Raw genomic sequence first — 17,666 nt, 5'->3', positions numbered from 1 at the left:
AATTGGTCAAACCCAAGCCTCACTGAGGCCACCCCCTTCCCTTCTTAGCCTCCAAGTACTGCTATTCTACTATCTACTTCTATGTGATCACACTTTACCTATCATAAATGAGAATATGCAATATTTGTTTTTCTGTGCCTGGCTTATTTAATTGGTGTCCTCTAGTTCCATCCATGTTGCCAAAAATGATGGTATTTCATCCTTTGGTGGATAATACTCCATCATGTGCATATGCATTTCCTTTATCCATTTATCTGTCAACAGAACCTAGGTTGATTCCAAATCTTGCTTATTGTGAGTAGAGCCACAAAAAAAAAAAAAAAAAAAAAAAAAAAAAAAAAAAACATGGCTGTGTAGCTATTGCTTTAGTATAAAGATTGATTTCCTTTGGACATATATCCAACAGTGAGATTGTTGGATAATATGTTCTATTTTATGTTTTTATAAACCTCCATACTATTTTTTATAACAGCTATACTAATTTACATTCCTACCAAGAATGTATAGGAGTTCCCCTTTCTCCACATTCTCACCAGCACTTTTGTGTGTGTGTGTGTGTGTCTTTTTGATAATAGCCATTTTAACGGATGAGATGATGGCTCAGGGTGGTTTTGCAAATCAAAACCATTCCCTAATGATTAGTGATGTTGAGCATTTTTTCATATGCTTTTGGGGTGTTAGTGAATCTTCTTTTGAGAAATGTCCATTTAGATCATTTGCCCATTATTTAAAAGGATTTTTTGTTTTTTTGATATTTTGCTGTTTTGTTTGAGTTTCTTATAAAGTCTGGGTATTAACACTTTATCAGATGAATAATTTGCAAATGTTTTATCCCATTCTATAGGTTGTCTCTTAATTCTGCTGATTATTTCCTTTGCTGTACAGAAGCTTGTTAAGTTTTGCGTTTGGTGTCTATTCTTTCAGGGGCATACCCCCCAAAAATCATTGCCTATCCTAATGTCTTGAAGCAATTCTCCTACATTTTCTTCTAATAGTTTCAGAGTTTCATGTCTTATATTTAGATCTTTAATTCATTTTGAATCCTTTTTTTTAAATATGGTGAGAGGTAGTGTCTAGTTTAATTCTTCTGCATATGTCTATCCACTTCTCCCAGCACTGTTTATTGAAGAGGCTCTCCTTTCTACAGTGTATGTTCTTGGAGCCTTTGTAAAAAATAAGTTAACTTTAGACGTGCAGATTTATTTCTGGGTTCTCTATTCTGTTCATTGATCTATTTCTTATGCTTTTATTAGTTTATTATAGCTATACACAGTGGTGTTCATTTTGAAATAATTACAAATGCATGGAACATAATTTGCTTTATTTCAATCCCCGGTACCTCCCCTTTCCCTCCCCTTTTTACTCCACATGTTCCCCCTCCTCTATTTCATTTGCCTTCCCCCCATCTATTTATTGTTTTTAAAATTGGTACTTTATCAGTATACATAAAGGTGGAATTCACTGTGGTACATTCACATAGGCACATAGCATAATTTTTTCTTTTTTTATTTGTTCTTTTTAGATATACATGACAATAGAGTCTATCTTGACATATTACACATACATAAAGTATAATTTATTCTAATAGGATCCCATTCTTGTGGTTGTGCATGATGTGGAGCTTCACTGGTCATGTATTCATATATGAACATAGGAAATTTATGTCTGATTCATTCTACTGTCTTTCCAGTTCCCCTCCCCCTCCTTCCCTTCATTCTCCTTTGTCTAATCCAATGAACTTCCATTCTCCTCCCCCCTCATTGTGTGTCAGTATCCACATATCAGAGAGAACACTCAGCCTTTGGTTTTTGGGGGATTGACTTATTTCCCTTAGCATGATACTCTCCAGTTCCATCCATTTACTGGCAAATGCCATAATTTCATTCTTCTTTATGGCTGAGTATTATTCCATCGTGTCTATATAACACATTTTCTTAATCCATTCATCTGTTGAAGGGCACCTAGGTTGGCTCCATTGCTTTGCTATGTGAATTGAACTGCTATAAACATTGATGTGATAAAGCAATGAGTATTTTTAAAACTCAGTACTCCTTGCAATATACACCCCCCCCAAAAAAATCCCCCTTTAAAAACCCAAAATGAAACAAAGAAAATGAATCAATATAGACAGGTCTCAAAAATCATAATTTTAATGTGAAAGATCACAGAATAATATGCACATAAAATTTTAAACACAAAAATATCAGTGTTCATGGATACATAGATGAAAAAATACATAACGCTGAATATAATTCACACCAGATTGAGAACAGAGGCTGCCTTTAAGAGGGAGATAAATGGATGAGGCAGAGTGAGGAACAAAGGGGAATCTTCAACATTACCTGTAATTTTTTCTTTTATTTAAAAATGTGAAACATATATGAATAATTGCTAACCACTCTTAAATTCTGGGTGGTGAAAAACCTAATTTCTCAATAAAACTAAACCCAAATCCCCAATTGAAAATTCCCAGAGATTAGATGTCATGCTTTGCTACCTTGCCTATTTTTGTCTTCCCCATGTGGAGCTCTCTGAGGTTGCAGATGTTGGTAGCCGAGTCACTGGGACTAAGTCCACACACTGGTCTCAATATCTGGGAAGCAAGCTCTGGATCTAGGCAGGTACTTCTCAGAAGCACACGTCCCTTTTGATGACCAGGGGAAGTACAGTGCTGTGGAAAAACCACTCCTGAGCTATTTAGCATCATCACTGGCCTTGAGCCAAGAAGATTTTGATCTAGCATTGCAGCTATTTTGTGGCCCCTCGCCCTTAATGGATTATGCAATGCGCGTGACTTCAGTCTTGGCTTGGCTAGGAAGGCTGCTCTCTAGCTCCAGAACTGCGGTGACCTATTGGGCCTGGACAGCCCACCTCCTACTTTATTTGGCAGAAGAACACTCTGTGGAAAAATAGAAGTTTCCCGCATATATAATAAAGCAAACATGGGCTCTCTCTCCCTCTCTCCCCAGTGTGGAAGCTCGATCACTATGGTCATAGAGCCGTCCTGTCCCCGCTTTTCAAAATTACTTCCCTGTTGTGTGGTCTTTCCGTCGCCTTCTTTTTCCTTGGCTTGATTTCGCCCCCAGCCTACTTCACACAGAGGAACTCTGTCTCAACCACCCAGGTAGGATGCGGGCAGGACAATGCTTCCAGTCCACATGCCTCTGACTCTCACAAGGAATGGACAGCCCTGGTGACCTTGGGCACCCCAGCCTTTCCACAGGACATGGTAAGCCCCCAGACATTTTTGCACCACAATTTTAGGATCCAGCAGCATTGAAACATTCCGACAAAAGTGAAAAAATTTGACAGGAAGTGGAAAGAGAATAGAGTGACTTACTTCCTCTAAAATTCTGTTTCAGAAAACCAGCCGGGTTAAGGAAGCCATCCTCATGTAAGTCTGAAACCCTCAGGAGGGCCAGAGCTGTGTGATTCCTAGGTCATGGGAAGGGGGTGCAGGCAGTTTGAATGGAAGCCAGTTCAGTTTTCTAGTTTATTATCCAAATGCCAGAAGTCTCTCCAGAGAGAGCACACAGGGGCACGGAGGAGCTAGGAGTCCCAGAGGGAGCTTGGGCACTGTTGACCGACCCCTTGCCTGGCTCTGCAGGGAGCCTTGTACCTGGCTCCAAAGAGCCCGGGTCTACATGCCCAGTGATAGGCAGGGCCAGATGAAAGACAAGACAGCCTAACCATAGAGATCAGATCCAGGAGACCGAGAGGCTAGACTGGCAGGCTTATCAGCCAGGCCCTTTCAAAGGCAGGAGGGCATTCAACTGGAGGCACCTGCTTTGTCTTAATCTCCAAGACCTTTCCTAGAAAACAAAGCTGTCTGGAAGGGCCAGGCAGCTGGAACGCAGCAAGGCCAGCCAGCAGCTGGGGGAAGTGGCTTGTAGAGAAGAGAGGCAAGTGGCTGTCTTCCCTTGGAGCAGGCCTCAGGCTCCAAGGGCAGAGTACCAGGAGGCCAGGGACTATGACTCAGTCAGACTTCACGCCAATGTCCTCAGCTGAAGACATCAGCAGTGACTATTTTGGAGGGACAGCATGATGAGTATGGCCACATACAGGGAAAATCTGGATTACTAGGAGCAGCAGAACGGGACTTTATCCTACCCCATGGTTTACTAGTTGATGACTTGGCATGTTGTCTTTCTGCACATGTTCCAGAACAAGTAAAAGGGGTAACACCATCCACCTCATAGGGAGCAGATGAAATCAAGTAAAGTGCAGGTATTTCTGGTCATGGGGTTTGCTCATTGCAGCATCTGCTCTGTTAGGCATTAATAAAGAATCACTCCTACTGCCCCCAAAATACCACCAGGTCCATTTTCAGGGCAAAGGAGATTAATCGATGTCAAGTCTCTGGGCAAGGTCCTAAAGGGATTGGCTTCTGTTTTGTAGGTTGATTCCATCTCCCACCTGTGCATACAACCCCTCCAAAAACACACCACGAGGCACCCAGGGTCAGACCAGTTTCCACAGATGACATCCCATTACTCCTGGGAAAGGCTGGGGACAGATCTATCTCATTTCAAGATCAGCTGCCACACAGCCCTAAATCTTCAAGCTTTCTATGCCCCCAGAGCCCACTCCTACTGTGACCATTCCCCTAGCTTAGTAGAGACTGTGTTGCCACCTCTAGGAAGGCAGTCCACTGCCCCCAAGCCTAGGGTTTCCAGACTCTACCCACAAATCCCATATTGCCCTGGGGTGGGAGGTTTGAGAATGACTTCTCTTGATTGCTCTGTTAGGGACAATCTGATGATTTCAGTTTGCAAGTGCAGTTCTGAATGTCAGGCTAGCATGCATGGGCTAGCATGATAAACTTACAGAGGGTTGTCATCACAGAGCAGTCTGGGGGTTGGGAGGGCACGTATTCCCTATGAGCCACCTAAACTCAGGGACTTGATAGTGTTGCCAAAAGACCACCCTACACTGAGAGCCCTGATGACCCCCAAGAACAGCCATGCTACCCAGATAAGGCTCAGAACTAAGTCAGCACTGCTGCAGGGAAGATTAAAGATAAAATGAGAGCTCCAAAATCCCAGTCACAAAAATGGCGCCAGATGGCAGGTTAGAAGAACAGCTAAAAACACACAAACAGCTACATCCATGAGGTCTGTGGCTTCAAAGGCTCTTTGAGTTCCACTTGCCTCCAATGGCACTGCTGAGTGGAGCAGGCTGTCAGGCTGCATAGAAACCCACAAGTGAAGCTCCAGGCAATGGGAGGTCGGGGGAGGTTGCAGAGTGTGAGCTCCAGAGCCAGACCCAGGGTACAATACAGTGCCACATGCCCTCCCTCTGCCTAGGGTGCCTTGCTTGTCACAACAGTACCCACTGGGGGTGGGGGTGTCATTAAGATCAAATGAGTCCATCCATGTAGTGTGTTTAGACAATGCCTGGTATCAGCTAAGTGTTAAATAGGTTAGCCATTGAACTGTACATGGTCTTGAAAACTGGGTCCTGACTACAGATAGGGCTAGCAAAGCACAGGAAGAACAGATAAATTTTGCCTGGCATAAATATATAAAGTGCCGCAGTCCGGCTGCAGCAAAATAACTGGGGGGGGGGGGGGGGAGCAACTTGTGTAGATTGATACAGCAGGAGTGGGAGCCGTTTATTGTAGGACAGGAGCGGTATATATACATTCCACACAGCTTATCTTAATTAACATAAGCTCGATACAGCAGTCAACCAATAAGGAATCTCCACACTTAATGGCTTGCTGGCGTTACTTCACAAACCACTCCCTCTGGCAAAATACCAGGCACCATCCTGACTTGTTTACAGACCCTAACAATAAAGGACTTCTTTTATACCTAATTTCCATTTAGTTTAGTCACCACCACTTTTGTATACTGTAAGTTCCAAAGGTCCTAGCCTGGGGCTTAAACTTTGTTTAGTGTTAGCACAAGACCTATGCTCACAAGTTCTATTCTACCAACAGTAAAAAGCCCAACTTTCCAGAGACTCAAATTCCTTACTGCCAAAGTTTCTGCCTTCTCCAAAATTGTTTTGTGTTTACCCATCAAACCTTTAAAATCACATACGCAGACCCTAAGCATTGTTGACAATCTGGTAAGACCAAGTAAGATTCTGCCTGTGGGAAGTTTGTCATCCTCTCTGCACACAATACGTATTGTGGAATGTATTTCTGAACTGCTCAGGCACATTCTCCAGCCTTGCTGAGCTCAGCATGGCTCATACTCCAATCTTTCTTCATGGGTGGAGGCTTGGCTGGGCCTTGGCTCACATATGTGAAAATCAGGGATGACATTGGACACTGTGTATTTAACAGGTCTGAGACCAGGACTTAGGCATGGTGATTTTTCTGCAGAGCCTAGATTTCTGGATTTGGGACTATTAAGCTCCTGATAGAAACTTGTTGTCCAGTCATTTTTCCCTACCATTTAAAAATTTAGAACAGAAAAATGACTAATGACAGTCTCCCAACTAAGACAGGCTCCCTGTTACTATGGGCCAGGCCAAGGAAGGAATGCAGAGAATGTGGAGCAGAGAATGCGGAAGAAGCCAAAGGCAGTCCCAGAAGGATTTTCTGCCTTTGGCTGTGGGCTCCTAATCACATTACTCCTGTCAGCCTGAGGGACAGGTGCCACTCAGAATCCCAACCCCCAAATAGATGCTGGGGTCAAAAAGGGGTCTAAATAGTTTCAAAAGAAAATATCAAGGGGTGACTTTCACTATAAAATTATACCTCAATATACATGACTTAAAAAAAAAAGTAAACAGAATTTATAAAAAGGCCTGAAGGACTTATTAAAATTAGAACATCTCATTTGCATTTGGGATGCTCCTTCTACTTAGAATGAGGGAAATGAATGGCTGGTTATCTGAAAGAACAACACATTTACGTTGACAGGGACCATGATGGAGCTCTGGGCAGGAATCGGCAGTCAACTGCAGTGGCAGCTATGGAGGATGGGAAGGGCAGTGGAAACCACCAGGGGTGCTGAGAAGCAGCAAGCCATGGCCACCTTTAGAACTGGAGCCCGAGGACAGGAGCTCACCCAAGTCCCAGGAGAGCACAACTCAAAATGCTGCCTGGAGCAGGGAGCAGTGGAGAAAGGCCCAGAGCCAGCCAAGAGAAGCCAGGGCTTACCTAGAGAAGTCTCCAGAAGAGAGGGCGGAAAACCTTCTTTGGTTTCCTATAAAACAGAGACCATGGTGCCCACTGTTGCCTACCATGAGGTGGAGAGAGATGGTGCATCACAGGTTCTCCTGTGATGGCAGGAGAACCCACCTGAGTTTAGGGAAAGGAAGAAACCAAGGTGCTTGCTTATTATGGAAATAATAATGCTTCTCCCTTTGCCATTTCCTGGTATGGGCAGTGTGGATTTCCCAGAGCAACACAACCATCCAGCACCACTCATTCCCTAAGCATCCACCACAGAGCACTCCCCCACCTTTCTATTTCAGAAGCTGGTCCCAGGGCAGGAAGCGTCTAAATTCTCCTTCCTCCAGTAGATCCCAACTAGAGTCACCTTGACAGTTTCTTGAAGAACACAGAATCAAGTTCTGCCTGGTGGTGCATCCCTGTAATCCCAGTAGCTTGAAAGGCTGAGGCAGGAGGATCACAAGTTCAAAGGCAGCCTCAGCAAAAGCAAGGCACTAAGCAACTTAATGAGACCCTGTCTCTAAATAAAATACAAAGTAGGGCTGGGGATGTGGCTCAGTGGTCGAGTGCCCCTGAGTTCAATTCCCAGTACTTACCCTCTTTCCCCCCTAAAAAAAGTTCTGGAGAAAATAAAGTAGCAAAAATAGTGGAAGAGGCACGATTCCCATTGGATGATGCTGTTTATTGAAAGGAAATCTTACATGGAGGTAGCCACAATAAGAACATCTCTTCCCCATGACAACAAAAAGCAACCAAACCATACCCGAAAGCAGAAAGCCAACAGAATAAGCCAATTGGCATGATAGAAGGACACTTCAAAGCAGGGAAAAATATAATAGATATATGGTGATTGTCTCAACATTGCATTTGGCCACATATTTGTTTTTACATAAAATATTTTCTTCAAGCTAGCTAAAGAAAACTCTTGAGCAGGGTTAGTTTTTAAAGCAATAGACAAAAAATATGTATATATAATAAAATCAAATAATGATAGCATATTCACACTAGGAAGGACCTGGGTCTAATCGTCATCTTGTCCCAGGCAGCACCCTGTTAAGGTCATGGGTAATGAGATGAGCTGGGACTTGAAAAAAAAAAAAAAAAAAAACCTCCCTAAATCTCAGTCCAGTCAATCCCTTCCAGTAGCTTCCCAACCTGCTGTATTGCATGCCAACTCCATTATAGCTTAGGAATGTGCAATCATTCACAGGTTTAGAGGCCTCTTATCTGGGTGGTAATGTGTGTGTTTGGAATGGTGGCTTTGCTTCTCTTGAGGAGCACTTTTGCTTCTTGTTGCCAGCCTCACAGCTACCAGAAAGAATTAACCAGAATGAGGAGCAAATCAGATGCTCCCTCCCAAAGTCCTCAGGTGTGCTGTCTGGAGTTCAGAGTAGGCCAAGGCATTTCTGGGCAGGCTCATTGGCAAATGGATAGTAATGCAGCAGAGAAAGGAAGACCCCTCCCAGTGTGACTTCAGACTAGTCACGTTCCCCAAGAAGACAGAGGGATGTGGGGCTGGGCATGGAGGTGCTCAGCCCTGTGTCAGCTTGATTATTCTCTATCGCCCTCTTCCTTGAACTCCAGGAGGGGAGGAGTTCTCGTCACTGCTGAGGTCCCAGGGCCAAGGACTGCACCTGATGTATCACAGATGCCCAGGACGTACTTGCTAAATGGGTTAATGGCTAAAAGGAAGAATCTGTCCATACCCAGAGGGTAAGCAGAGGCAAGAACCACCCCCAGCCATGGTGAGGGGACAGTAACCCTGGAGGTGGAGAAGGGCTTGGTTCTCTGGCTCCAGACACTCATCCTTCAACTGGGCCCATCACTCTGAACCCTGCTGAGTGGGCTCCGTGACTTGCCCCAGACCTCACCCATTCCCTGTCACTGCTTGCAGGAGGGTGAAAGAAGACCTCAGTTTGCATATCATGCCATTCTTTCCTCCCTCCTTGACGTCCATCTGAGCTCCAGCTCAACCTACCTCTTGTCTACACATGCCCCAGCTTTCAAGAACTTCTGTCTTCCTCACACTAATCCCACACACACAACCCATCTCCCCCTTCCTCCATCACTTAACCAGCCCTGTCCTGTCACTGAAGCCCAGGAACCCTGTCTCCCTGTGCCCTGCTATTTTCCCCATCCCAGGCCCAAGGGCAGTGGGGGGAGGAAGGAGACATGACAACGGGGCCCCATCCTTACAGAAATCACACCACTTGTTAAAAACCCTGCATACAAGTCTCCCCTCCCCACCTGTATAAAAGAAAGTGGTGACTGGGCACTGGTCTTAGCATGGTTCAGAAACTATAATTTTAGGTAAAATAAGTAGCCAAGCTCATAGATACAGCCTACAGGTAAGCGACCTTCTGTCAGCAAGCTGTTTACCCAGATCACCTGAATACCGACTCGCAGTACTGATTATCCACTGTCACTATGTCAATTCCTTTTGTCCAACTCTGATTTTAAAAGTGGTCTTCGTTCTCCGTCCTCTCTCTACTCTTTAACACTTAAAATCTAGTAGCTTCATATTTTAAGAAAGAATACTCAATATAGTGTGTGAACTTCACAAATTAGCCACCCTATAAAGGCTCTGGCATATTCCAAAATGGAACAGCAGCAGTCTGTGAGAAGGTCTGGTTAAAATATGTACAGTCTACATGTCACTTCCTTATCCGCACAGTGACTGTTAATAATAACTAGCATTTCGGACCCTTTCTCTTGGCAAAGGAGAGGAGGGCAGAAGCAGCCAATGAAAATGGCCATGGAAAACGGCTGTGCAGAACGGGGCCTTCAGCCTATCAAATTATATTTTTGAAAATGCCCCACTGGGTGCTGGCTTCTCTTCCTTGTTTTAAATTGCAATAGCTCCATAAGATTCAAGAGCCACTGGACCTCAGAGAGACCCTAGGGAGGAATATAAGGTTGAGGAACCAGCATGTGGTGTGAAAAGGAAGTGGTGGGTCTCAGCTCGAGACACACTTCCTTCTGCTTTGGATGGCTGCAGTGTCCGTTAGGAAGGATGGGCCACTTCAGCCCTGGACGTGGACTCAGATCTGGCTGGTGGCGGTGCTGTCCTTGGGAAGGGAGTAGCTCAGTGGTGCCTCATAGAGGCTTCCCCCATCGGTGCTGAGGTCGTCATCGTCGTCCATGTCATCCAGCACTTTACTGGGCAGCTTCTTAAGTCTGCTGAAACAATAAGGGGCATGTTTCCTGGCCCTGGCTAGGGCTTATCTCTAACTTGGAGATGGAAGAAGATCTTGAGTTCCCTGTTCTCCCCAGACCGGCACATGAACTGCTCTGCACCTCAGTTCCTCCAGGTAACAAACTACCCACTGCCCACCTTTCACTACCAGAATTGATGTTGGAAGGCTGGGCCAGGATCAGTAGTATTGGTTCTTCCTTTGGTGCAAACTCCAACATGGCTTGGCAGGCACTGTTTTCGACCCTGTCTTAATATTTTAAAATTTTCATACCTTATTCATCAGATTATATGCAATATTTTTTTTTCAAATGTTGCATTAAAATGTTATTTTGATTCCTTAAATGTTGCACCCTAATGCTGACCTTAGGGCCAGTTTCCTAATGAAGATGCCCTGTGTTATAGGATTCTAAATGGGCTAAAGCCCTTCTGTCCATTTATGAGAACTACCTGGGCAACTGGCACAGAGCCCCCCAGGCATGGCCAGTCTCCAAGAAAGGCTAACTCTATAGATAAGCATGAACCTAACCTCAACCCTCCCCTCAATGCCCTAGGCACTGATTCTGTGGTAGGGAAAGCAACCATCCTGCCCCATCTATCCTCATCATTAGAACTTCAGGAGAGGAGCTTGGGAGATCCCAGTCTTCCATGAGATAAACAGGCTAGGCCAAGAATTGTCCCTCCATGTTGGTGAGAGCTAGTCTGACCTCTGAGCCTCAGTTTCCCTTTATGGTCAACAAGAGCATGATGTAAGGATGACATATGAGACCTTACTGAATATGTGGAATGACAAATTAGACAAAATGACTTTCATTTCTAGGATGGGATGACCCCAAAAGGCAACAATAAGGAAATGGCTTGGGACAACAGGAATGGGGATGTTGTGAAAGCGTCAAGAGCTCCTCAAACATGGGGGGGGGGGGCAACACAGACCACCACTTTTACCCACCTTAAGTCCTTCTTCATGGAATTGAGCTGCCCCTGCAGCTGCTCGTTCACATCTATCTGCTCCTCCAGCTCCCTCTGCAGCTTCTTCTTAGAACTTTCCAGTCTGTCGATTTCCTCCTCAGCCTCCTCTACCTGTCGCTTCATTGCTTTCAGGCGCAAGCTCAGCTGCATTGGGAGAGAGGGCAGGTTGAATGCTGGCTGAAGGCCCAACCCAGCTAGGACATAGAAGAGGTCCGGTAGGAGATGCCAGGGGCCCAGACACCTCCTCCTCGGGCAACCAGTCTCATGGAAAAAGAGCATCCTTGCTGAGGACCAAGTTTAGGGTTTAAAGTTTACAGAGATCCCCTACTTCGGTAGGCTTTAAGTCTCTATTCTGTGATGTAAGTCAAGAGGAGGACTCGGCCCCACTCACTCCAGGCATCTGGCCTCCTCCTGCTTCCCCTGCCTCAGACACAGGATCTCATCTGAGAACAAGAGGTGCCCTCACCTGGTCCTTCTGATCGGTCAGCGACAGATGCTCATCGTCCACCTGCATCACCAGCTCCTTCACTTTCCGCTCCAGCCTTCGGTTGCTGAGCTGTAGGTTGGCCCGGTCCCTGGAAGAGCAGGGGAGGCAGAACTGAGCACCCCTCATTCTCAGCCCTGTAGGAAGCCCAGGCTGCAGAGGAGGGGACACTCTCACCAGGGGAGCTTAGGGTTGAGCTTGAGGTTGGGGAAGTAGACAATTATACAGGACCACTCTTTTTGACAAAGAAATGAGATTATGAGAAAGGGCATGATTTGTCAAAGGTGGCAAGGCCAGGGAAGGGCTGGAATGGCCTGTCCCAAGTTCTTCCACTCCTGAGCACTTAACTCTTTATTTATTTATAGTTGTAGATGGACACAATAATTTAATTTATTTATTTATATGTGGTTCTGAGGATCGAACCCAGTGCCTCACACGTGTTAGCCAAGTGTTGAGCCACAACCCCAGCTCCCCTGAGCACTTAACTTTGTAAGGCAAAGAGTTACAGACTGCTGGCATTTGGGGTCCACTCCGGGCTGCTCCCTAAAAGTCCTCCTAAAGAAGCACATATATATGCATGTGTACTGCACCCCTTCTAGGAAAGTGAGGGGCTGTGAGGAAAACTAAGGCTGGCCAAGTGCATCCTGGTGCTGGTCCTCAGCCTGTGAATGAGAGCTGCAGAGAATTATGGCAACCTGATCTCACATCCCTCATCTCTGCTTGGATGCACCTGGTCCTCAGGGCAGAGTTAGCCCCCTGATCTCTAATCTGACTCAAATTCAGTTGCTGTGAGGCAAGCTGTTTTATTGAAGGGATAGAGAGAGAAACAGTAAGCATAGTGGAAAAGCTATGGTCCTAGGAACCGAGATATAAGTCTTGGTCCAGCTAGCTATGTTACTCAAGTCACTTACTCTGATGGGTCAGCTTTCTCACCCATAAAATGGAAACAATAACAGCAAAGTTGTACTTGCTCTATTTGGACTAATGAGGATGGGAAGAGATACCTGGCATGAAAGCACTCTAATGGGATGACCATGGCCCACCAGGGCCTCTGCCCCACCCTGTACCAGGCTCACCTCTCCTCACTCTCCAGACGGTCCTCCAGTTCTGCAATCCTGGCCTCCATTTGCACCACCAGCCCTTCTTTACTGGACCTGTAGGAACCTTCCAGATGGATAATCCGACTCTTTAAGTCCTTGTTCTGGAATCAGACAGGGAGATTGTGAGGGCTGTGTGTGTGCCATGCTCTCTGAGCAAAGCAGAATATGAGATGAAGCCAAGTATTTGGGTGATGTCCATGCTAGCACACACTGGGATACAGGACCTGGGGAGCCCAGAGATGATTGCAGAGAATACCCTTGACCTTGGGTTTTAGATGGTCAAAGAAAGAGACTATAATATCCCCCTTATGAGCCTGAAAGGAGTTGTATGGCAGGTCCTTGGACTCCCAAGTCTCACACAGCTTGGGCTTGTCCTTTTACAAAACTCTGGGGATGGGCAGGTGTCCTACCCCAAAGCCATGCAATGGGAGGTAGAAGCCCCTGGGGCCAGCTGCCCTCACCTGTCTCTCCAGGGAAATCTTGTCACACTCCAAGTCTTGCCTCACAGCTCTCTCCTGAAGTAGCTCATTCCTCATCTGCTCCATCTATAACAAGCAGAACAAAAGCCGAGAGGTTAAAGAAATGGTCCTACAAACTCTGTATTGAAATGGTTCCCAGGTGCTGAATTCCATCAACCAAGTCAAGTCTCTTCATGAAGAAGGCTGACTTAGAGGGGACCCCGCATGATGTCTGCTCTTGGACACAGCATCTATTTCTTATGTGTTCTTGGCTTTCCAAATTGTGAGGATAGTTATATGAATAACAATAACCATCATAGCTAACCCAGCTGTTATAGGCTGAATTGTCTCCCCCAAAAGATATGCTAACACTGTACCCCTTGCTAGTTCTGATGTGACCTTAATTGGAAAGAGGGTTTTTTGCAGAAGTGATCAGGTTAAAAAGAGATACTGAGGTAGGCCCTAATCCAGCATGACTGGTATCCTTATAAAAATTAGGGAGTCTGGATGCAAAGACAAATGTACACAGGGGGATGCCTGCCTTGTGAAGACAAAGATCCAGGGAGAATGCCCTCTGATGATGGATGACTGCAGTGACAGATCTATAGTCCAAGAAGTGTCAAAGATTGTCTGCAAAACACTGGAAACAAGGGAGGCAGCAAGGAAGGATTCCTGCAGGTCTGAGGCTCTGCCAACAGTTTGATTTCAGATTCAAGGCCTCTAGAACCATGAGACAATGCTTCTTTGTTCTAAGACACCAGATTGTTACAGTAGTCCTAGGAAACTTGATACACTCGCTTAGATTCCGTGACTGCACTATTATCCTGTGACATTCCCCCCAAAACCCTGAGAAACAGGTAATATTATCTCTACTGAGGACATTAGGGCTTGGGGAAGTTAATCACTTATAAGGGGATTAACTGCCAAGTATCCCTGGGACTGAGGATTTCTCGGGCACGGGACTTTCAATGCTAAGATTCGGGAAGTCCCAGGCAAACCAGGATTAATCACTCGACTTACCCATGATCTACAGAAGTGGCACTAGAGAGGAATAAGTATCCACCTGAGCTCCTGCACTGCATTACAAGGCCACACTTCAGAAAGGGCTTCCTTTCTCATTCCAGAAAGGGAAGTCAGAACCTGGGGCAGCTCCAGGCCCAGACTAAAGGCTGTGAAGTCATCTTCATATAGAGGTAGGAGAGGAGCCTCACCTAGCAGCACAGGCAAGAAAGCCTCTCTCCTGTCACCATCTCCTCTCTTAAGTGCCAGTGCACCTCCTCAGCAGGAGTGACACTGAATGTCAGAGCAGAGGTCCCAGAACTAACCAGCAGAGGGCACCCTGAAGAAGGCAGGAGAACTCAGGTGAGCCAGTACAATAAAATCACCCATTCCTTAAGGATGAGAAACACATTCCAGGGTCCAACATAAGAGAGGCAGATACACAGGGCCTGTGGAACATTTGAAATAGGATCACCTGGCCACAAGTTGAGTTTTTGCCATCTGTGCAAATACCCTAATGAGAAAGATAGACCTACCTTCCCCACCATCTCCCCCAGGGAGCAAGAACTGCAGATCATGGAAATGATAAGAGGAGACACCACCATATTGGGTCAGGCTTGCATTTGCTGCCTTATCCCCATTGTCCTGACCATGGCATGTGCACAGAAGGTGTGGCAACAAGGTGTGGCAAGGAAGAGGCTGGCAGGACAGGCAGGACCAGACATGGAGGCCTCAGATATCCCCACCCAAGGTCCCAGTTTCCTCCTAAGGTATCTTTATATTAAAACAAAAACAAAATTTCTACTTTTGAACTCCTGACTAGCAGCCTTCTAAGTCATGGGGGTTCTGAATTTTACGACAGACAAAACTGAGGCCCAGGGAGGTTATAGAAGCAGCTACACGAACCAGACTAGAACCCAGGACAAGCTGGTTCACCGTCCACTCCTTCACCTGTTCTGTCTCTCTGGAACAACTAAGTGAAAAGGATCCACACGGACCTAGAGTTCAAATACAACTATAACAAGCCAAGACACATGCAGGGGTGCCAAGGGGATGAACAGAGGTGTCCTGTGCTCAACTCAGCCACAGAGGAGAGTCAGAGCACAAAGGAAAAACAACATTTTGAGGAGAATGAGAGAGTGTGAACTCCATAAATTAGCAAAGACATAGTAGGGATCCTAAGCAGCACAAAAAAAATGGGAATGGCAACCCAGAGAAATGAATAAAGAAATTGAGACTGCAATCCTGTTCCCCTGCTGGGGGTTGGGAACCCAATACTGCTGACAAAAGGTAAGCTAGAAAATGCCATGAAACTTCATCATAGTGGTAGACTGGTTGTCCTAACTGCAGGAGAAATCACGGTTCTAGAAAGCTTTAAATGTAGTTTGGGGAGCTAACTGATTTAAAGTGACTCCACTGATCCAAAGAAGGTTCTCACTTTAGACTTCTCCCAATAGCCACTGCTAGATATAGTGGTAGGAGAGGAGCCTCAAATACCTAACCCTCCAGAAGCCTTGAGCTAGTGTGTGCCCCCCCTCACTGGGTAGAAGACAGGTTCCTCAGCATCATGCAGCTTCAATACCAGTGGCTGCCATCACTATAAGCCTAACTCCCACCCAAATTTGGCATGCAGGAAATAGGGAAGATCTTCTTTCCACAGCCTGGAAGACTTATAGAACACCTCCACAGCCCACAGACTTCAGACCACAGTCACTGGTACTCAAAGCCTCAGTAACACTTGATTGTCTCCGAGACCAAGAGAAGATAACATCTGGGTCCCACAGCTCCACAAAATCAGTGAACAGTGCTAAAAACCCCATTACCAACTGCAGTTGCTCCATGGGGCCATGGGAAGGTCCTCTTTGTGTTCCAAAACTTTATCCCAGTTTCCAGTGCCATAACCAAAGTACCCTTTGTGTTCATTGGAGGGACTGAGGAAAGGCTCCAGAACTCTCTTGCATTCATCCCAACAGTCCTGGGGAAGGTCTCCTTAACATCTGGTGGCACAGGAACCATGGCTGCTGGTGCAAAAACCCTTGGAGTCCCCTGTCCTTGTCCTGAGAGATATGGAGACAATCCTCTCCACAACCTACACCACTGAGACTGTAGCAGCTGCTGCCCCCAACCCCAGCACCATCAGGGCTCAACTCTGATACACACCTTTGGAAGCCTAAATCCACTGCAAAATCATACCACTGCCTTCAGGAACTGCTGCAGTTTAGACTGCTGAGGCACTAGATATGAAAGACAAGTCACACAGACTGTTTTTAAGTTCCCCTATAGCCAAACCACTTATCTAACTGAAAAACTATATGCTATCTAAATGAACAAAATCTTTTCCAACAAAAGCTACTTCATAAAATTGGGAGAAACAAACATTACACAAGATGTACAGACAGAGAAACATGGAAGGAAACATGACGCTTCCAAAAGACAACAATTCTCCATAAATTGATTTCAATTTGAAGAAAGTCAATAAATTGCAGCAGGAATTAATCTGTCTAAACAAAGTTCAGTTCCTGATGACTTCACTGTTTAATTCAATAAAACATTTATGGAACTGTTCTAATTCTTTTAAAATTATTCCAAAGAAAAATGAAAATGGACTAGGCAACAAACTAAAAATAAACAAAATGGGATTATATCAAACTAAGAAGCTTCTGCACAATAAAGGAAATAATCAATAGAATTAAGAGATAACCTACAGAATGGGAGAAAATATTTGCAAACTATTCATCCAACAAGGGTTTGAAATCCAGAACAAAGAACTCAAAAAAATTGAATCATTGTGTGTGTGTGTGTGTGTGTGTGTGTGTGTGTGTGTGTGTATATAACATATACATCTCCAATTCAACAATGGGCTAAAAAAACCATAGATGCTTCTTAGAAGAAGATACAAATTGCCAACAAGTACCTAAAAATTAAAAAAAAAAAAAAACCTGCTCAGTCTCATTTATCACCAGAGAAATGCATAACAAAACTATAGCAAAATATCACCTCACCCAGTTAGCATAGCTATGAAACAAAATGCTGGCATATAAAAGAGGAATTCTTAAACAAATTTACATTCCCATCAACAGTGTATATCTATTATAGAAAACAGTGGAGCAAACCCTCAAAAAAATTATAATATACTCTAGCAATTCCAATATTGAGTGTATCCTAAAGAAGAAATTATTGCAACAAAAAGATATTTGGACTCACACATTTATTACAGCACTATTCACAGTAGCTAAAATAGAGAGTCACTCAAATGCCTTTAGTGGGTGAATGGATAAAGAAAACGTGGCATATTTAAACAATAGAATACTATTCAGCTATATATAAAAAA

The 17,666-nt window shown here is 44.9% G+C and overlaps 1 protein-coding gene across 2 annotated transcripts in view; it reads right to left on the bottom strand.

Annotated features, from left to right (window-relative positions):
• Window positions 1–6,666: 6,666 nt before the first annotated feature.
• Window positions 6,667–17,666, bottom strand: part of Cgnl1 (cingulin like 1) — a 155,869-nt gene continuing 144,869 nt past the window's right edge. For both annotated transcript variants that reach the window (XM_027925993.2, XM_071608310.1), the window contains 5 exons: window positions 13,340–13,423; window positions 12,855–12,979; window positions 11,761–11,869; window positions 11,275–11,438; window positions 6,667–10,309 (listed from right to left, as the gene is read on the bottom strand). In XM_027925993.2, coding sequence (XP_027781794.2) covers window positions 10,174–10,309; window positions 11,275–11,438; window positions 11,761–11,869; window positions 12,855–12,979; window positions 13,340–13,423 — 618 coding nt within the window. In that variant the 3' untranslated portion in view covers window positions 6,667–10,173. The remainder of the gene's footprint in view (window positions 10,310–11,274; window positions 11,439–11,760; window positions 11,870–12,854; window positions 12,980–13,339; window positions 13,424–17,666) is intronic.

Source organism: Marmota flaviventris, chromosome 2, assembly GCF_047511675.1.
Source record: "Marmota flaviventris isolate mMarFla1 chromosome 2, mMarFla1.hap1, whole genome shotgun sequence".
Taxonomy (NCBI): domain Eukaryota; kingdom Metazoa; phylum Chordata; class Mammalia; order Rodentia; family Sciuridae; genus Marmota; species Marmota flaviventris.
The sequence above is the reverse complement of the archived record's forward strand: the minus strand, read 5'-3'. Positions and strand labels throughout refer to the sequence as shown.